This window comes from Morus notabilis, unplaced genomic scaffold, assembly GCF_000414095.1.
Source record: "Morus notabilis unplaced genomic scaffold, ASM41409v2 Scaffold843, whole genome shotgun sequence".
In the NCBI taxonomy this organism is placed as follows: domain Eukaryota; kingdom Viridiplantae; phylum Streptophyta; class Magnoliopsida; order Rosales; family Moraceae; genus Morus; species Morus notabilis.
The window spans coordinates 602,178-623,397 of record NW_010361268.1 but is presented as its reverse complement, the minus strand read 5'-3'; the positions used below and the strand labels follow the sequence as shown (position 1 = coordinate 623,397).

Genomic DNA, 21,220 nt, shown 5'->3' with positions numbered 1-21,220 from the left:
GTTCTTCGATGGGAACGACCCCTAGTGTGTCAGCGTCTCTTGAAGATGCCAGCTTTGCCAGCGCGTTAGCGTTCGCGTTTTCAGTTCGTGGTATCTGAAGTATCTCGTAGTTTTTGAACTTAACGAGTTCTTCCTTTACCTTCCTTAAGTACGCTCCCATTCTCTCGCCGCGCGCTTGGTATTCTTCTTTTACTTGCCCGATGACCAACTGAGAATCGCTGAAGACGCTGAGCTTTTCGATCTTCAGGTGGCTGGCCAATCGCAGTCCAGCGATCAGCGCTTCGTATTCCGCTTCATTGTTCGACGCCTTAAATTTAAACCGAACCACAGAGGTAATTTTGTGGCCTTCTGGGCTGATTAACAAGACGTCGACTCCTGACCCGCTTTCGCTCGACGCTCCATCCACGTAGAGCTTCCATTCTGTAGTCTCGACTCCTTCAGGCGTGGCGGGAGCTGGCCTATGGGAGAACTCGGCTAGAAAATCGGCCAGCGCTTGGCCCTTGATTGCAGTTCTCGGCACATATTTTATGTCGAACTGGCTCAATTCTACTGACCATTTGAGGAGTCGACCGGAAGTTTCGGGCTTTTGTAGAGCTTGTCTCAACGGGTGGTTTGTAAGAACCCGTATGGTGTGAGATTAGAAATAGTGCCGAAGCTTTCTTGAAGCCACCATCAAGGCGAGGGCTAAGCGCTCCATTTCGCTGTATCTTGATTCGGCATCGAGGAGCCTTTTACTTACATAGTAGATTGGCAATTGCACCCTTTCTTCCTCTATTATTAGTACGGAGCTTACGGCGTGTTGGGACACGGAGAGGTATAGGCTAAGCTCCTCGTCGGGGTTTGGTTTTGACAGAATTGGGGGCCTGCCCAAATGTTCCTTCAATCCCTGGAAGGCCTCTTCACACTGTGGTGTCCACTCAAAACGTTTGCTTCCCTTCAAAGCGTCGAAGAAGGGGATGCATTTGTCTGTTGCTTTTGATATAAATCTGTTTAAGGCGGCGACACATCCTGTCAACCTTTGCACTTCCTTTGGCTTGGTTGGGGATCGCATATCCTGCAAGGCTTTAATCTTCTCAGTGTTAGCTTCTATCCCTCGGTTGCTGACCATAAAACTGAGGAATTTCCCTGACCTAACTCCAAAGGCACATTTATGGGGATTTAGTTTCATGTGGTATTTTCTCAATACACCAAACATTTCATCCAAATGGTCGACGTGCTGGCTGGCCCTGGCACTTTTCACAAGCATGTCATCAACGTAGACCTTCATGGTTTTACCGAGCTGATGAGCGAACATCTTATTCACAAGCCTCTGGTAGGAAGCCCCCGCATTCTTTAGGCCAAAAGGCATCACCTTGTAGCAGTAGAGGCCCATGTCGGTTATGAAAGACGTGTGCTCCTTGTCGGCTGGATGCATGGGGATCTGGTTGTACCCGGAGTAGGCGTCCATAAAACTTAGCGTCTCATGCCCCGCCGTGGCGTCGACCATCTGGTCTATTCGAGGGAGTGGGAAGCCATCCTTTGGGCAGGCTTTGTTGAGATCGCTGAAGTCGACACATGTTCTCCAGTTTCCGTTAGGCTTGATTACCAAAATGGGGTTTGAGACCCAACGTGGGTAATGGGCCTCTATGATGAACCCATTGTTGATTAGTTTGTCGACCTCCTCTTTTAGCGCTTCACACATCTCGGGGTTCATCGGTCGACGCTTCTGGCACTTATGAGGATATGAGGGGTCGACGTTCAGGGAGTGACATATAACATTGGCGTCGATCCCTTCAATGTCAGCGTGATTCCATGCGAAGACATCTAAATTTTTCCTGAGGAAGTTCTCGATCTCAACCTTAAGTGATGGGGCTAAGTCTGAGCCTATTTTCAGCACTTTGGTGGACTCGCCTTCATCAATTTGGATTTCCACCAATCGCTCGATGGGTTGAGACCATGTGACCTCCTCTTGAACCCTGGGGTCTATGTCCTCGACGGGTTTCTGATAAACCATTCTAGCCTTCTATCTCCCCGGCTGGTCATATCCGCGCAGGGCATCGGAGTATGCAATCCTAGCTTCGTACTGGTTTATCTTTATCTCGCCTACGCCATTTGGGGTAGGGAACTTGACCTTTTGATGGTAGACGGAAGTTATGGCCCTTAGCGCCTGAAGGGTTGGTCTCCCAATCACGTCGTTGTACTGGGAGCCTCCTTTTATAACCACAAAGTTGGCCATTGTAGTAGCCTGTCGGGGTTTTTCTCCGGCGGTTATAGGCAACCGGATGGTCCCCTGGGGGATGACGGAGTCCCCGGTGAAACCATATAGTGGCCTGGAGGTCTTTTCCAACTGCTCCTTTTGGATCCCCATTTTCTCCAAGCAGTCGGAGTATAAGAGGTCCATCGAGCTCCCATTGTCTACCAGGATTCGGCACACGGTATGGTTCCCTATCATGGCTTCCACCACCAATGCGTCGTTGTGGGGGAAGTGAACTCCGCTGGCGTCGTCCTCGTTAAAGGCCACGTCGGTGTGGTTGTACCTTGGGGTTTTTACAGCGGAGATGCTCCAGAATTGCTCCTGGTAGACCCCCTGGCCTCGTGGACGTAGTCCTTCTGAGACCTCCTTGAGTCTCCTCCTATATAGGGGCTACCTAGGACAGTTCGTATGACGCCGACAGGTTCACGATCCTTTGGGCGCTGGTTCTCCTATCGGCGTCGACCGTCATTTTGCCCACCGCAGCCGTCGTTTCGAGGTCTTCGTTCGGCCCTGAACTCTTGTAACCTTCCCTCACGGATTACTCTCTCGATTTCATCCTTGAGGTCGGCGCAATCGTTGGTGTGGTGGCTGACCTCGTCATGAAACCTGCATAATTTCTTATGGTTCCTCCGGCTGGGATCCGTTTTCATCGGTTCCGGTCGGCGTAGCAAGTTCCCGCGGCCGACCTGATTGAAGACCTCCTCGACTCCTACCGTTAGCTCGTGGTAGGAATCGTATTTCTGAAACAGTCGAGGCTTACGAGTATCCTCTTGCTTCGGCTTCTTGGCTTCTGGAGCGCTCGTCGTCGCAGCTGGCTGCTTGTCTCCGTTTACTCCACCTCGACGCTTCTTCGTGTCCTATTTCGCAGGCGTCGACCCTTGTTCGGTCCCTTTATTCTTGTTGGACGTGTGCTCGGGTTCATTTGCGTCCGCCTCCTCAGCATCGATATACCCCTGCGCTCGCGCCAGAAATTCCCTGTAGCTGGATGGGGGTTTCCGGTTCAGCTCTCTCTTGAAGGGGGTAATTTTCTTCGTGTTAGATAATGCCCCCATCAAGGCCTCTCTGTCTGTTATATCCATCGTGGCGGCGACTGCTTCCCCATATCTCGCGAGCTATTCCCTTAATGACTCGTTCGACTTTTGGTATATCGTCGTCAGATTCTGCTTCGGGAGGACGTACTTTTTAACCCCTATGAATTGGAGAGAAAATGCTTCCTTCAACTCATCCCAGCTCAAGATAGAGTTTGGCCTCAGCGTCCGAAACCATCTTCGGGCAGAATCCGTTAAATGGTTCCGGAAAGCTCGGCACATGATTTCCTCTGTATACCCGTGTAAGAGCATGTGTCCTGTGTGCATCTCCAAATGATCGTCGGGATCCCCTCGACCATCATACGGTGGAATCGACGGCGACCTATATTTGTCAGGGAGAGGGGGCGCCATTATTTCTGCAGAAAACGGATGGTCATGTGTGCGGCTAGGTGTGATGTCGACGTCTACCACCTCAGCCACTCGCTCTATGTTCTTCTTCAGGCCTGCCACATCCCCTGTGAGTTTTTGCTCCAGGCTAGCCATACGTTCCATGATGGCACGCGCCTCTTCTGTCGAGATGGCCGAGCCAGCTACCCTCGACGCCTCTGCCCTTTGAGCGTTGGGTTCGCCCCTCGCCTGGCCGCCCGCCTGTACTGATCATGAGTCTCCTGGTGGGTTTCCTCCCGAATTCTGGGGTAGTACCTCGGGATTTCCTGGACCTCTTGGTACCCGGTCCTCGGGAGCTCGGAGTCTGGCGGTCCTTAAACGGCTACCAGAGGATTGGGAAGGCCGAGGCATAGGAGGGCCCCGGTGATTCTTGATGTCCCCGGTTCCCTCTTGGATATGTGGGTGGTCACCGGGGTTCGGGTTTCCAGCCATGGCAAGTCCCTGCGGCCTCAGGGCGTCTCCTAATGGCGGCATATAGTTCCCTCCGTCTAAGCGCTCAACCACGGCCATCAGCCCACGCACCAACTCAGTTAGAGTGGTCAGTTGGGCCTGCATTTGCACAGGATCCGGCCGTGGCGCGTCTGGGGATGGGACTTCGTTTCCGACTGGGCGCAGATATTCTTCCATCCCGTTATTCCCTGGATGGATGACGGTTTCGTCCGTCTCTCTTGGAGGCGTGCTTGCTAACTATGTTGTTGGGGGTCAAACGCTTTCGCTCCCCAGTGGAGTCGCCAATTGTTGACGGTGATTTCTCGTCAACAAAAACCGGCCGGGTTACCTCTTGGTTTCCCTTTGGATTACCGGCCTAGGTGTTGAATATGTGTGTAAATTTATTGTTCGGAGTGTATGGTGTATATAGTTTGAGATGTGCACAAATAAAGAAGACAAGAAATTTTATAGTGGTTCACTCTGTAAAATTAGAGCTACATCCACTGTAGTTGTATATTTCTTTTTGAGGAGATTACAATTTACATCAATTGCTATCTCTCACTCTTTTTTTTCTCTTCTTGTCTCTGAAACCCTTCCTCGTAGGGGGTCTCTCTCCTTTTATACTGGGCTTCCTTCGCTGGGTAGGTTTCCCTCGTAGGCAGAAGCACTCAAGTGCTTCCCCTTTTTAGGCCCAGACGTAGCCCACTAATCAGCACTGTTGACTCAGCCAATTAGTCTTCTATTACGACTCTGTGTGTCCCTGTAACACTATCCTGTCCCTGTGGGGCGGTTTAAGAGCTCGCAATTAATGCCTGCAGGCGTCCTCCACTTTTGTACGCAACTTGCCACGTCCTCCAGAGAGCGTTCCCCTCATCGCCAGCGACGCTTAGCCCAGTCGTCCTTCTTGGTGGTTGATTCTGTGATCGAGGGATCTTTGTACCTTAAGCTCGACGGCTCAATCTGTCAACGCCAGAAGGAGTCCGGCTGAATCTGTCGACGCCAGAAGGAATCGTCGCCTTAAGCTGGACTTTGTGCTTAGGGTCTTTAGAGCTGTAGACGTCGAGGGTTGTTGCTTGGCGGGGTGCAGTTAAGGCCACATGTCGCATTATCGTTCGTCCAGGTGTCCGTCACATTTTCCCACACAACAATAATTGTTATTTTTTAGTGGAGTAATATAAATAATAATTTTTACCATCTTAAGTGGTATTTCTAGTTTTTCTCTTTTTATTTTTAGTATGAAAATAGAAATGAGAACTTATTGAGAATGATGTTGAGATTATTTCTAAAATTGCGTTTGGTTAATCTTCATAGAGTTTGTTTTAGGTATAAAAAAAAGTGAAATTGTGTTTAGGTATATTTCAAAAAACATGTAGTAAGTTTATAACTTAGAAAATGAAAATGAATATAAAAATGGGAAAACAACTTTTAATCATTTTATATTTCCTTAATAAAAACATTTAACACTCTTTTTGTTTTCATTCTCGGTTTCAAATTATTTGCTAAACAAATGTGATTTGGAGACTATTTTAGTTTTCCTGTATTAAAAGATGTACGGAAACGTTTTCAAAAATAAGGTGAAAATAATTTCAAACAACAATTTATCAAATTGGGACTCTCGTGTTTAAGAAATTTAATTCATTGAGTTTTTTTATTCAAATAAACATCATTTAAGCATCTTGAGCTCGTTTTTAGGACATAGAAATTGGAGTTTAAACTCTTTAAACTCTATTGCAGTTTTTTCTAAAAGACAAATGAAATTAAAAAAGAAAAAACATAACCAAACCCTAAAATATTATAAAACAATGATGAAAGTTACTGTCGGTACTCACACGCTTTAATAAAATGTGAGTCACACATCACGTGGTCTACATATTGAACCCACCTTCAATTAGTTACGATATTGATGTTATAGGCGTTTCTCATTTAAAAAATAAATATATTGAGAACCTCGTACAAAACTTAAATCCAAAGTAGAAAAATCAATTTTGAAGATGAGGGACCAAAGAAAAAGAAATTAGGGGGAAAGACCATAAGAGGTGGGATCAGGGCAACAATGGCAATTAGGGGACTCACAAAGATAATGGAGTTAGATTGGGGTGGCGTAGCAAAGTTGGTAGCTACTCGATAGCGACGAGGGGAATATGGCGTTGCGGTTCGTGGGGCTAAGGGCGAGGCAACCTTATGGGTTTGTCGGGCCAACAACGAGGCGAGGCAATGCGGGACGAGGATATTGATGGGCCCGTGTCGAGGCCCTCCTCCCACAGTGATCTTTATTATGAATTTCTTGTTAATTTTTTATTTATTAGTGACTTCGTGATTTTTTTGGGATGAAAAAATGGGCTTTCAAATTGTTTATATATTTTTTTCGTTTGTTTGGTGAATTTTGTTCCTATAAGATTTTTCTTTGTTTTCTTGATGCTGGGATGAACCATGGTTTCAATTTTTTTTATCACCTTTCTTTTTCTCAAAATTTATGTTTTTTTTTTTTTTTTTTTCATACTAAAAAGGTATAAAAGTCATTTGCAAAACAAAAAAATATCGTTTTCTAAACTAACATGATGTTATTCTAAAACAATAAAAATAGGAGAATTTAGCCCGCGTTTAGTTCTCTAGTTTAAATTTTATTAGTTTGAATTTTATTAATTTGAACTTTTTGATTTGAAGAGAAAAATTTAAATTGTGTGGTTTAAATTATAGTTTGAATTGACGTTTAGATGTATAGTTAAAGTTTTAATTTGAGTAGAGAATAAAATTTAAATTTGTGTTTAGTAGATGTGAAAAGTAAAGATAGTAGGCGCTTTTTACTGTTCAACAATAGTTTGAACCATTAAACTTGAGGGATGAGCAAAACTCTAAATTGAGCCGTTTAACTCAATTCAAATGGAGAATATAATTCAAAATGTATCATTACTAAATATTAATTCAAATTGTGCTCACTGTTTAAATTAAGTTGAACTGAAGTAAATTTAGTGAAATAAACATGAGCTTAACCTAGTTTGTACTGGTTTGTGCGTGTCTTGAAAGAAAAAAGCACGAATAAACAAATAGTGAAAGAGAATATGATTTGCAAATTGTACATTATCATTATCATGATAACACGTCACTGTTATTAATGGTGATATGCGACTAAAGGTGTAGCGTTATAGTGATTGGTGATGAAAAGCATTAGTTTTGGCAATAACTTCCACTTCTGTATAATTATGGAGTGTGGACCATAATTTTTAGATGTTACTCATATTACGAGAAAAGTGATAGAATGTAATATTATTTTCAGAAAATATGTATTGTTACGTTTAGTTATGTACATAAATTTTTTTTTTAGATTCTCAAAAATATTATTTTACTGTGTTTAGTTTCGTTGAACACAATTATATAATGTGATCTTTTTATAAAAGCAATAATTTTAAACATTTTAAAAAATTAAAATTTGTTAAATTAGGTGATTAAAATTAAAATATGTATTTTCAACACCTTAGATTTCTTTTTTTTTTTTTCAAATATTATAAAAATATTAAAAAGTATAAAATTTAAAAAAAAAATAAAGAAAAAATTCTGAACATTTATTGTAATTTAATAACAATCAAATTGTTAAAATTATTAGATAAAATTACGAAGTAAAAAACAAAAAAAGTCCTTCGTCTTTCCCTCACCCTTTCTCTTCGTCTCCTTCCTTTCTATTAAACCAGATCTGGTTTGCAAGGTGGATGAGCAGGTGACGATGCTAGACGGGCAAGCGAGGAGCTGTGACGGAAGGAACTACGAAGGAGGTGGCGACGACGAGAAGTTGCCAATCTTGGCGGCAATCAGAATTGAGGGGGCCTGGGTTGGTTTATGCCGTTGGTCACGCGAAGCCATGGCGAAGTACGAAGAGAAGAGGAAGATGATTCCGGCGAGTTCTGACGAGATCCGACTAGGCTCGACGAGATCCGGTGACTTCGCAGAGCTCCGGCGAGGACTTGGGTAGGGAGGGGGTGTTCGGCAGCCATGGCGGAGATGGGCGAGCTCCGGAGATGAGTTTGGTGGGGAGATGGTGTTCAGCAACCATGGTAAGGATGGTGAGCTCCGGAGATGAGTTTGATGGGGGGTTGTTCGGCAGCTATGGCGGAGAGTAGGGAGCTCCGGCGACGAGCTCCGGTGGCGAGCTTAACAGTGGCTGTGATAGATATGCTCGGCAGCTATGGCAGGGAGGGAGGAGAAGTCGTGGTGGTAGCCGGTAGGCTGTGATGGGTGTGTGGGTAAGATTCTCGAAAATTTGAATAACAAACACAATGTTAGTGTTATTCAGATTACCCGGTTTTAGAGTAAAATGAATCGCATGATATTGACATTTTAAGGAATTTAAAAATTATAATTTTTATATTAAATGTGAGAATCTTAGATCTTATTTATTTTATCAATTTGAGTTTTCAGTTTTAAATTTTTACAGTTAAAAACTCTTAAATAATATCACATTTAATTTTTTCTGTTACAATTAAAAACTCTAATAAAATATCACATCTCAACTTGAGTTAAAAATTTAAATCTATGAAGCGAACGAGACCTTAAAACTTTCCATTTTCATACTCAAAATTACTCCATACCAAATGCTGTCTTAATGATCCACCCTTCTTTTTCCACATGCTTCTTTCATGTCTATGATTACAGTGGTTAGAGAGATTAACGGTGGTAGAAAAACCGAATTAAAAGTGTTTGTTTGCTTCATGGTTTGAATTTTGAATTAGAACTCAAACTTTTTATTACAATATTTTTTTAATAAAAATTTAAATTTAAATTTTTATTTTTTTTATATAAATTTATTTTTTAACTCAAATTTTTAACTCGAAGTACAAACGTCTAAATTAAGAGTTAGAAAGAATGTGTCCCTTCGGTATAAAAGATATGGAGTCTTAAGCAAAAGGATTTTAAAAGTATCCGGATTCCAAATGGGGACAAAAAGCATCAATTCTTGAACAAAAAGAAACATTGTTGAAGGGTTCATTAAGCAGCTGTTTCCCTTTAGAATAAGGTATATAATATTGAGAAACTATACAGGTTTTTGAATGGAGAGCTTCTAGATGGAGATATCAATAAAGATTGATTTCACACATAAACTCATTGCGTTTTGCTTTCTCTTTTTTATTTTTACTTACCTAACTATTGAAGGTAATTGCTATCTACATATCTTTCCTTTTGGACATGCATGTAATATATTGTTTTCATGTAGACGTATTGTCTCTTGATTATAGGGATATATTTTTTTTCTTTGAAATGAAATCATAGGGATATTATAATCAGGTAAAACGGTTTTTATTTTTTTTATTTTATTATTTTTTATTTAGTAAAAATAATTAGTACAGTGTACACATGCATACAAAACTTGTAGCTATATATATTAAAAAGTAGGTACTGACAAAAATTCACTGTTTTTTTTTTTTTTTTTTTTTTTTTTTTTTTTTTTTTCATTATTAGATTGAGAAGCACACCATAGACAAAACTAATAAATAGAGGAAGTCACTTCAAAAATAAATAAATAAATAGAGGAAGAATATAAAGGATATCACATCTAAAACTTGGGAGGAATATGCTTCAAGATGCGAATCACGCATTCGCCCTTTGCCAGCAAACTGACTAACTGAGAAAGAAAATATATAAAAGCTAAGTTGGAAATTTCAGGTAACTAAAAAAATGAAAACAAAGAAAAAAAGAAAAAAAGCTTATACAAAATTTGAATAAAAGTACACACAAAATTTGACAGAACCTATATTGAAATCTAACAGTTTAAAAACATTGCTAGCTTTATGAAAAAAACTTAACAAAATAATATGTGATGAATTTCTGACATTTTTTGCTCTTCCATACTTATGGTAAACATAAAAGAAAGAAACAGGAGCTGTGGAAAAGTGAGGGAAAGCATCCACAGACTGCAAGTGAGGTGGGTTTTGTCATTTAGTAAGTAAAAGGTCATTTGAGGCTCGGACTTAATTAGGTGAAATTACGAAGGTGTGGTACGTCTGTCGGGATTATATCGCAGCCAACTGGAAAAAATTGGAGCAGAGCGAGCGAGTTTGTGGCCCACGCGGGCCACACAACACACGAAAGAAAAATGTTCGAAAACATATTCGACGCTAAACAACCATCACAAAGAAAAAATGAATGATATTTGTGAGTTTTACATTAAAAGATCTAAATTTTATTAGTTGGTGGTGTTAAACACCGTTCATATTTTACGTCGCATCTGTGGTCACCCTTGAAAGACAGTTTTTTTAACTCTTTCCTCTAAAGTTTTGTGTACATATAATGTATTTTTTTTTTTGTTTCTTTCTCTCCTTATCGTTCTCATTTCCATTCACCACGGCCCACATGCATTTCGTGCGTCTTCTATTTCATGAAAAAGCCAACAAAACGCTTCCCCACAGCACGCATTTTGGTAATTCCCACAAGTCATTATTATCAAATGAGGGGACTTATGAGGTAGTGCGTGGTTTTAATAGGCAGATCATATCAAAATCAATAGTTTATGACAATAATTTGACAAAAATAATATAATATTAATTAGTTATGTTCCTCCATTAATGTAAGACTTTCTCACTATGCAAATGTAACACAAACAATAGATTATGGTAAGAACTTGATTGCATTGTCAGAAGTAGAAGTCTTTTTTTCCAACTCTTTTGAAAGCTTTAATTACAAGAAAAAATTACTCAAGTCCAAATTTGTGTAAAACTTACCATGCCAATGTAACACAGACCACAGTAAGAACTTAATTGTTATTGTCAGAAGTAAAGTCTCTTTTTCAACCCTATTGAAAGCTTTAATTACAAGAATAATTTTACAAATGAATCTCCAAATTAATGTAAGATTGTTGTTTTCGACATTGGAATTCTCATATTTTGCTTGGGATTCATTGCAGCGATAATAGAAAATCAGATATCCGTTGAGTGGATATGAAAAAACGGAAAGCCTTTTTTTTTTTTTTGAGTAAAAACGGAAAACCAAAATTATGAAAAAATAAAAATAAAAAGGTGTATTATCCGATTGGAGGCTTTGCACGCCATTCAACACAGGCAACGTCAGAATCACTGAAACCGTTCGGAAAACCATCCACAATATCCTCAACTTACAAAAATGACACTGGGTTGAAAAATAACCCATAAAAAGGACACTGAGAAAATTTTCCATGTATTGCACCACACAATAAAAAAAATACAACCCAGGACGTGGCACTGAGTCACTCCTTTTGGCCAGTGTTTAATCAACATATCAACGGCGCACTAAAACGGCTCTGATAGCTTCAAATTCCCAAAGCAAAACCTAAAAAGATAAAAATAAGAGGAATACTATATTAGCATTTTTTAAGTGCTATATTATATCAATCTAACCAAAACAAAATTCATATATACGTGCATATTTAACAGAATCTAATAAAAGTTTAATATTCTAATACTAAATACTAAAATTATAGAAAATCGATAATGTGTTTGGTCGTAACTCTCATAAAAATCTCCAAACAAGGATAATATATTTTGGTAGAGAACATAATTATGCATGTAACCGTGGACATAAAAAAAATAAATCACGATTTATCTATTAAATGAGCTCATCATTTATATTAAACATAAAAGAAAACAAAAAATAGATTGCATTTTTTGTCTCCTAAAAACATGGTTTATCTTTTCTTATCTTTTTTTTTAACCATCTCAGAATTTTTAATTGCAAATTTAAATAATTCTAAGTAAAATTTTTGGTTGAAATAATTCTGGGTAAATTGAATGCATAATTATCGCCAACCTTACTAGTTGGCGCATCAATCTCATTATCGTTGCGTAGTAGATGATAAATCCTCAGGAAAATGAATAAACAACACACGTGAAAATATCGAGTAGAACAGAAACGATTCCGACATTCATGCGTCTATATTACGCGCTTGGTATTTCCGCATCATCATCCAACAGTGTCCCACACTTTTGCACCCTTTCCCCAGATATCTACCGTCCGATGGTCCCGATCTCCCCACGAAGATAATCAAGATGATGATCAGCGGCTCACGTGACGAGTACAACTTGACGAAGGACTTGTTTTAATCATTAATCCATTTGGGAATTTTCTCTATTTTGGGAATATAAATATTGTGAGACTGTCTCGCCGAGACTCTTCACTCTCTGCGTGTGTATTTTTTTTTTGGGTTCCCTCTCTCTCTCTCTGTCCCTGCGAAATAGGGCTCTGCATTTTCCGGCGAACGGATATCAGGAGGAGCTAGGGTTCAGGGGAGATGGGGAGTCCTTTGCTCTCGGACTTGGCGACGGAGATCGTGATCCCGGTCTGCGCCGTCGTCGGGATCGTCTTCTCGCTCGTGCAGTGGTTCCTTGTCTCGCGCGTGAAGCTCACGCCGGAGCGAAACCCGCCGTCCACCGGCAACAAGAATGGCTACAGCGACTACCTAATTGAGGAGGAAGAAGGCCTCAACGACCACAACGTCGTCGTTAAGTGTGCGGAGATACAGAGCGCCATCTCCGAAGGTAAATCTTCCGGTCATAGATCAAAAGCTTTGCTTTATAGATCCGAAGGCTTTTTTGTAATTCTTTGTTTGCAATCTGGTGGTTTTTCGTGAATCTCTCACTTTGTGTCCGTTTCTCCAAAAATGTTGGATTGGTTTATCTGTTTGGATTCTGAGAAAATGGTGAAAGGAAAGTTTAAAAGTTTGAGTTTTTACGTTTTTTTCCCTTCTTGTATTTTTTTGTGTTGTTTTCTTCTAAAAGTTTTGTGGTAGCTTAATTTAGTAGTGGCTAGAGAGAAGATTAAAATTCAAAACTTACGCTCGAATACGTACTCTTTTCTTGTGTTCTTTGATGCCAAACAAGGTCCTGCTGTTTTATATGGTGCAGAAAATTGGGATTTTTTTTCATTGATAGGTTCCATAGCGTAGTTTAATACCTTTTATGGAGTTCTAGGGTTTACATTGGCTCAAGCCAGGGTTTGATGAGAATGAGGGGCTGATTCTTCGTATTCTTCTTATTTTATTAAACTTTCAGTGGCAAGTTTACTTTCTTTGGATCTACTCTTTGAGTGAATAATCTACTAATTCAGCTTTATTATTAATTAATTTGTTAATTAATGTCGGTTAAAATTTTTTCGTCTCATCAAGTATAGTTTGTTTTTATGGCGCTATTTATATCAATAATGAACCTTAAAAAAAAAACCTTATTACTAATTACTTTATTAATTATGTTCACTGCCCTTGCACGTGCGTGGTGTCATCTTATATGCGTGTGCTGTAGCGTTGGGTTTTATATCTTGTTTTGGTGATTATTTGGTTTAGCGTCTTTGAGCGTGAAGTAAAGGTTGCTCTGATTTTATTTTGTTTTTTTGGGTATGGTGTTTTTGTTGGGAATGCAAGCTTATTCAGGAGTATATTGTTTCTTTTACTGAGTGATTGTTTTTTGTCGCATCTGAATTGATTTTTCTAGCTATTTCGAATTTAGTTTGTTTTATACTAAAAGTAAGGTTTCATAATTCCATTCACTTTTAGTTAACGAGAAACAGAGGTTATGAAAGTGGAGATTTTTTGTGTCGTAGAGGAAGTGTGCAAGTTGCCGTATTGTTGATTATTATTCCTATAATTAACAGCAGTCATTGCTTTTTTCTTTATTCAAATGTTCGGGTGTAATCATTTTACATAAAAAAAAGAAATAAATGTCTTGCGAATTTGGTATTTTGTTATGTCATTAATTATTTTAATACAAGGTAAACATTGATTACTATTTTCAAACTTTTTTTTTAAACAAATATTACTAAGTCTTTGGAGGAAAAAATAGTGTGATTGACGTTTTTCATTCTTCCTTGTGCGTCGTCCAAGCAATGATACATAAAGAACTAATTTCTCCAAAGTTTTGAATGGTTATTGTAAAAAATTTGGACGTCGAATAGATGCTCAACTTTAAAAAAAAAAAAAATTAAATCTAACGCTGATATTTGTTACGTATCCATATGCATGTTTAGTTTCATTACTTGTCCCAATTGCTTGAATTGGTGGTCACTTACGTTTTGTGACTTCACTATGTATATATTTATATTACGTTGGTCTAAAATCTACATTATTACACTTACGAGGGCTCTTGGCTAGTGAGCTTTTTGCATATACGTTCTTACTGCACAGTAATATTGTGGTATAGTCACATCCCCATTCTCTTGTTTATTAAAACTATTGCTATGATGTATGTACAGGTGCGACCTCATTTCTCCTTACCGAGTATCAGTATGTTGGAATTTTCATGATTGCTTTTGCAATCTTAATCTTCCTCTTCCTTGGGTCTGTTGAGGGCTTCAGCACAAAGAGCCGGCCATGCACTTATGATGAGCTTAAGACATGCAAGCCCGCGCTAGCCACAGCAGTCTTCAGTACCCTGTCTTTCTTGCTTGGTGCTATTACCTCAGTCCTGTCCGGCTACCTTGGGATGAAGATTGCCACTTACGCCAATGCAAGAACAACTTTGGAAGCGAGAAAAGGCGTTGGCAAAGCCTTTATCACAGCATTTAGGTCTGGTGCGGTGATGGGTTTCCTCCTTGCTGCAAGCGGCCTGTTGGTTCTTTACATTGCTATCAATCTCTTTAAGCTGTACTATGGTGATGACTGGGAAGGCCTTTTTGAGGCTATTACTGGTTATGGTCTTGGTGGATCTTCCATGGCTTTGTTTGGCAGAGTAGGTGGCGGTATCTACACCAAGGCAGCTGATGTTGGTGCTGACCTCGTCGGGAAGGTTGAGAGGAACATTCCAGAGGATGACCCGAGAAACCCCGCTGTAAGTTTTATCACTTTTCTTAAATTATACTGTTTGAAAATGTGATCTTTCTTCTGCCCCTTACTAATGTAGTTTTCTTTTTTCTTTCAGGTGATTGCTGACAATGTTGGTGATAATGTTGGGGATATTGCCGGGATGGGATCTGATCTTTTTGGTTCATATGCTGAATCATCTTGCGCTGCTCTGGTTGTTGCTTCAATCTCATCTTTTGGTATCAACCATGATTTCACTGCTATGTGTTATCCTCTCCTCATCAGTTCCATGGGCATTCTCGTTTGCTTGATCACAACTCTCTTTGCCACTGATTTCTTTGAGATCAAGGCTGTCAAGGAAATTGAACCAGCGTTGAAGAAGCAACTTATCATTTCCACTGTTCTTATGACTGTTGGAATCGCAATTATTAGCTGGATTGCTCTTCCTGATACCTTCACAATTTTCAATTTTGGTTCTCAGAAAGTTGTCAAGAACTGGTAATGACCTCACTTGTCAGTTCACTGCTTTACGTTTTCTGAAAAATATGTCCAATATGCAGTTGACTTTTTTTCCCTCGTCTTGCAGGCAGCTATTCTTGTGTGTTGGTGTTGGTTTGTGGGCTGGACTCATTATTGGGTTTGTGACCGAGTACTATACCAGTAATGCATACAGGTACTTTTGATTCTTGGTCTTTAGCATCTGTTTTACTTTCTTGACTTCTTCCACTAACCCGATTCTTCTGCTTGCAGCCCAGTGCAAGATGTGGCTGATTCCTGCAGGACTGGCGCTGCAACCAATGTTATCTTTGGGCTTGCTTTGGGATACAAATCTGTCATAATTCCGATTTTTGCCATTGCAGTCAGCATTTTTGTTAGTTTTAGCTTTGCTGCCATGTATGGTATTGCAGTGGCTGCCCTTGGAATGCTGAGCACCATTGCTACAGGTTTAGCTATTGATGCTTATGGGCCCATCAGTGACAATGCTGGAGGTATTGCTGAAATGGCTGGCATGAGCCACCGTATCCGTGAAAGGACAGATGCTCTCGATGCTGCTGGGAACACCACTGCTGCCATTGGAAAGGTACTAAAATATCTTTTAACAATGTGGCTAGCCTTGAGATGCTCTGATTTATACTCGTCTGATTTTAAATGAGGAATCGTGAATAGTTGAAACCTATTTGTCATTCCACCTTAGTGCTTTTTAAACGTTTTCAAAGAGTGAAAGTATTGTAGTTACTATCAATATGTAGCATGCGTTGGAATTCCAAGATGATTGGAATGCATAGTTAAGTTTTGAAGGTTTATTTATTGATTTATTTTGCAAATTTTCTTTCCGCTGCTTGTATGCCTTTATCTTATATTGAATACCCATGCATGGTTGTCATTTAATTGATCGCTGAACATCAATCTGCATTTTACTTGATAGGGATTTGCCATTGGATCTGCTGCTCTGGTATCTTTGGCCTTATTTGGTGCCTTCGTGAGTCGGGCAGCCATCTCAACCGTCGATGTTTTGACCCCAAAGGTCTTCATTGGTCTGATTGTCGGTGCTATGCTTCCCTACTGGTTCTCTGCCATGACCATGAAGAGTGTGGGCAGTGCAGCTCTGAAGATGGTTGAGGAGGTTCGCAGGCAGTTCAATACCATCCCAGGTTTAATGGAGGGTCATGCTAAGCCCGACTATGCCACCTGTGTCAAGATCTCTACTGATGCTTCCCTCAAGGAGATGATTCCTCCCGGTGCTCTTGTCATGCTTACACCTCTCATCGTTGGAACATTCTTTGGTGTTGAGACCCTTTCCGGTGTTCTTGCCGGTTCCCTTGTTTCTGGTGTCCAGGTAACAGTTGCACATACAAGCCGAAGTAGATTTTTTACTGGGAAACATTTTTCGAATCATCCATACGCTTAAAATAAACATATAATTAATCTTGAATCCTTGATTTGTCCATTTATCTTGTCAGATTGCTATCTCTGCATCTAACACCGGTGGTGCCTGGGACAATGCTAAGAAGTACATTGAGGTGAATTTCATTATGTTTATGTAGAAACTTCATATTGGTCACCTTTCTTAAGATGTGTATATATATATAAATATATATACGTGACGTGTGGTTGTTGGGGTTTCTATTTTCAGGCTGGTGCTTCTGAGCATGCAAGAACTCTTGGCCCGAAGGGATCGGAGCCACACAAGGCGGCTGTTATTGGTGACACCATTGGAGACCCACTCAAGGACACCTCAGGACCTTCGCTTAACATCCTCATAAAGCTCATGGCTGTGGAATCCCTCGTCTTTGCTCCTTTCTTCGCGACCCACGGTGGCCTGCTTTTCAAGATTTTCTGAGGGAACTAAGTTGATGATGAAAAGAGAACGTTTAGAGGGGCTTTCAAAGGTTTGCATCTTTTTGTTCTATTTTTTGTCCCTTGGGGCGAAAGGCTTTTTGAATTTCAACCTCTTTTTCTTGTGCTAATGTACTGCTAGCTAGTCTTTTGGATAAAGTTTTGAACCCCGAGAATCGATTACAAACACTAGTTTTGCGAATGTTGAAAATACCTTCGATGTTATTAGTTAACTGTTGAAATGGGGTGCTCAATATAGGCTCCACAATTTTCAATTTTCCCCCCTTCACTACTGCACTATGATGTGTTTGATTTTTTATTTCTTGGATAAATTTTATGAATTCCTCCTAAACTGTGTTAATTGTGTTAACATGCTTTTCGAACTTGAAAGTGTACCTGTTGTGCCTCCTAATGTTTAAAATGTCTTTAAAATCACCCCCAAACTTTAAAACGTGTTATCTTTAGACATGCACTCACTAGGACCACATAATTACTTTTTAATCAATTAATCTATACTTATTACGAAGGAATCATTATCAAACATAACATGTATTTTCTTTAAAAAGGGGTCTAAATGCAAGGTGAACAATTAAAACACACACTTTGAAATCAAACACTTCCAAAAAATGACAAATTCAGTAGTTTGAAGAGAAAAAAAGTTGTAAGAGAAATAAGAAAAATCGAATATTTTTAGTGAGACACAGGTAAAATCACAAAGCCAATTATAAGATGTCTAATTAACAATTACACAAATCCACCATCCACAAATTTACCCTCTTTATGTTTTGTTCGAAAGATTTTTAACAATTACACAAATCCACCATCCATATAATTAAGAATCAATAAGAATTATCCAAAGACTCAACCCTTTATGTTGTATTCGGAAGATATTTTAAACTTATTATCATTAGGGTTGGGCATTATTTTACCTACCTTTTGAACATGTTAGGCCGGGTAGGGGTACCTCGGGTTTATGGAACCCCACCTCGCGCCCCTACCCACACAGTGCGGGTTGAGAATAATTAAAACCGAAAATTAAATAAAAAATTGGAAACCCGTGATTTTTGAGTAGAGTCGGCTCAGCTCGGCTGGGTTTGTCGGGTTCGGGGTGATTTTTTACAACCCTAGTAGTGAGGTGGCTCTCTCCAACTGATTAGACAGTATTTTGAGGAAATATCATATGTACGTGAACGGTGCCAACATGCTAGCAGCTACTTGAAGCTAAATGAAATTAGAGTTGATGTCATTAACATTATTCTTAAAAGAAAATTGTGATCAGGTTTTTGCAAGTTCGTCCCCAGAGAGTTCACTCCTTTTAATTTTAAATTTTCATTTTTAAAAGTATTGTTCGCTTCCACTGGTTTCGCCAATGCATGCTAGCACCCATCACAATATTGAGAACACTAGGTAAATTATTGCACTAATGTTGGTATATCTTTCTTTTGGTGCAAGGCATATATGTAGTTACAACTAGTACATACGCACGAACACGTTACCATTATTACATGCAAGGAAAAAAAACACGTAGACGTATGGACCCCAAACAGTGTAGTATCGGTGATCATGCAGATGCATGTGTGTGTATATACACTATATACGTATATTTATAGACGCTGAATGAAACGAAAAATGCAGCCTCATAAAATCTCTACCTATTATACCTCACCAGACTTGAAAAAAAATTATGCCATGTTTCCCTTCCACGCGAACCAACTCGCCTCCTAATCTCCACCCATTCTCTCCTCTTCACTCCCTCCCCTCACTCCCCACTCAAACCCGAAAAGGCCCACCTGCCCTCACGTGTCCGATCCACGGACCACTCGCCCAATCCCCTCACAGCCACCACGAGGCCTATTCCAAAGCCCATTTCCAAAATCCCAACTCCACCACGAGGCCCATCCCAAAGCCCATTTCGAAAATCCCAACTCCCTCAAAATCGCCGTGATCGGGTTTGGAAACTTTGGCAAGTTCCTCGCCCGGGCGTTCATCCGACAGGGCCACACCGTCCTGGCCCACTCCCCCTCGGACCACTCCTGGGGGCGGCCTAAGCCCTCGGCGCCGCCTTTGTCGCCGACATCGACGACCTCTGCGAGCAGCACCCGGAGGTTGTCGTCCTTTGCACCTCGATCCTCTCCACGGAGCAGGTCGTCAAAACGGTGCCGTTTCAGCAGCTCCTGCGAAACATCCTCTTCGTCGACGTCCTCTCCGTCAAGGAATTCCCCCGAGATCTCCTCCTCAAACATTTGCCCCGTGACTTCGACATCCTCTGCACCCACCCCATTTTCGAACCCCGGAGCGGGGCATTCTCCTGGGCCGGCCTCCCCTTCGTCTACGACAAGGTCCGGATTGGAAACGGCAGGCTAAGAATCCAGCGGTGCGAGAGGTTCCAAGGATCTTTGCCGGAGAAGGGTGTTGCATGGTGAAGATGTCGTGCTCCGAGCACGGGCGGTTCGCGGCTGGGTCCCAGTTCGTGACCCACACGATGGGACGGGTCTTGGAGAAGTTTGGGTTAGAGTCATCCCCGATAAACACGAGAGGGTACGAGACGCTGTTGAGTCTGGTGCGTAACACTGGTGGGGATAGCTTTGATCTGTACTGTGGACTGTTTATGTACAACAAGAGCGTCATGGAGCAGATAGAGAGGTTAGACATGGCGTTTGAGGCTTTGAAGAAGGAGCTCTTTAGGCGGCTTCAGTACGAGGTTTGTAGGAGACAGTTGTATGGGAATTATATGAATATCAGCGAGGAAACTGAAACTAAGGTGCTTCTTGAGTACTCGTACTGATCAGTTTGGGGAGGTTTTGAATAATGGTAACAATGGTGGTTGTTGTGCGGGAAAATTCATATCGACACGTCGGACAACGATCAGGGCACACGTGGCCCCATGCCTACCATGTCATTTAGCCCTCGACGCCCGAGCCTCATTGGTCTCTCCTATAAGACAGGAGTGCCGAATGTATAAGGAGACCGAGACCGTCAACCATATATACAGTCGAGGTCTACGAGACCAGTCCGGGCAAAATCACGTGATAAAGTCGACCATGAGAGAAGCTACCCTCGGCAGAGGTCAGCATAGGTGCAGACGGCAGAGCATAAGCAACTGGATCCGTTGCGTCTGGATTTGGAGAATGTCAAGTTGTACAGGAAATGATTACAAGCCCCTAAAATTGCCTGGAACAGATCACTAGCTATTACAGAGATCTACAGAGCCGTAATGGGGGGACAAATTGGATGAGTGAACAGTCCAAAAGGTAATGGCAGGCTACGGTCTGAACAAAAGAGTGTTAGCGTTTATGCCCTTAGGAATAAATGTAACAATATTCTTTGAGATATTTTGACTATTAATAAAGATTTGTTTATTTTATATATCTATGTATTGTCCTCTTTATGTTCATAATAATTGAATGTATGATAAGCAAACTGAAAGTCTGAGACTGTCATTCTAAATCTTTAGGTCATGCATGTAATGTGAAGAACATGCGGAAGACAAGAATTTAAAGATGATAGTCTAAATCTTATGATCCACAATCGAGGGAATAAAGTTAGGCGCTTTATTCATGTTAAGATTGTTATGTTGTCTACTTCCTAACGGAGACGGCTTGTCTTGGTCGTCGGAGGTGGGACTCCATGGGTGGAGACATTGATATAGTTTCTAATGGTGAAATCTATATTGGATCGGACCAAAGTTGAATTGTTTTAATTAATAATTCTGTTTGAATAAAACAATTCATTTTTGACGAATTATATGTTGTCATCTTAATCCTGAGATGGATGATGAACCTGTATACTTGACTTGTATCTTTTGATGTACTAAAAGGAGACATTTTGACATTATGTAAAGGTACGCTTGCCGGTACAATAGGGTAATGACTCGTGTATGCGTAGATTCGTTATTCATAGATAGTGGAATCCATAGCTCCTATAAAGAGTCAATGATATCCTCTTATGCATTATCAGTGGATTGAAAAATACGAGCGCTCGGCCATTAGACTACTCTGT

General features: G+C 40.7%; 1 protein-coding gene and 1 pseudogene across 1 annotated transcript; both read left to right on the top strand.

Annotated features, from left to right (window-relative positions):
- Positions 1–12,263: 12,263 nt before the first annotated feature.
- On the top strand, positions 12,264–17,489 carry LOC21408417 (pyrophosphate-energized vacuolar membrane proton pump). The gene is made up of 8 exons (XM_010098884.2): positions 12,264–12,632; positions 14,338–14,912; positions 15,003–15,382; positions 15,471–15,557; positions 15,635–15,965; positions 16,311–16,721; positions 16,846–16,905; positions 17,019–17,489. Exons 1-8 carry the CDS (start codon positions 12,386–12,388, stop codon positions 17,223–17,225), a joined length of 2,298 nt encoding a protein of 765 aa, XP_010097186.1. The 5' UTR covers positions 12,264–12,385; the 3' UTR covers positions 17,226–17,489.
- A 1,469-nt stretch (positions 17,490–18,958) lies between these two features.
- On the top strand, positions 18,959–20,482 carry LOC21408415 (annotated as a pseudogene).
- The last annotated feature ends 738 nt before the right edge of the window (positions 20,483–21,220 follow it).

What these genes read in the sequence shown, in the direction of transcription:
- LOC21408417 (XM_010098884.2), top strand. Translation starts at nt 12,386, where the DNA reads ATGGGGAGTCCTTTGCTCTCGGACTTGGCGACGGAGATCGTGATCCCG. An exon ending in ATGACCCGAGAAACCCCGCT is followed by an intron (nt 14,913 to 15,002) that starts GTAAGTTTTATC and finishes TTTTTCTTTCAG; the next exon opens with GTGATTGCTGACAATGTTGG. An exon ending in TATACCAGTAATGCATACAG is followed by an intron (nt 15,558 to 15,634) that starts GTACTTTTGATT and finishes TTCTGCTTGCAG; the next exon opens with CCCAGTGCAAGATGTGGCTG.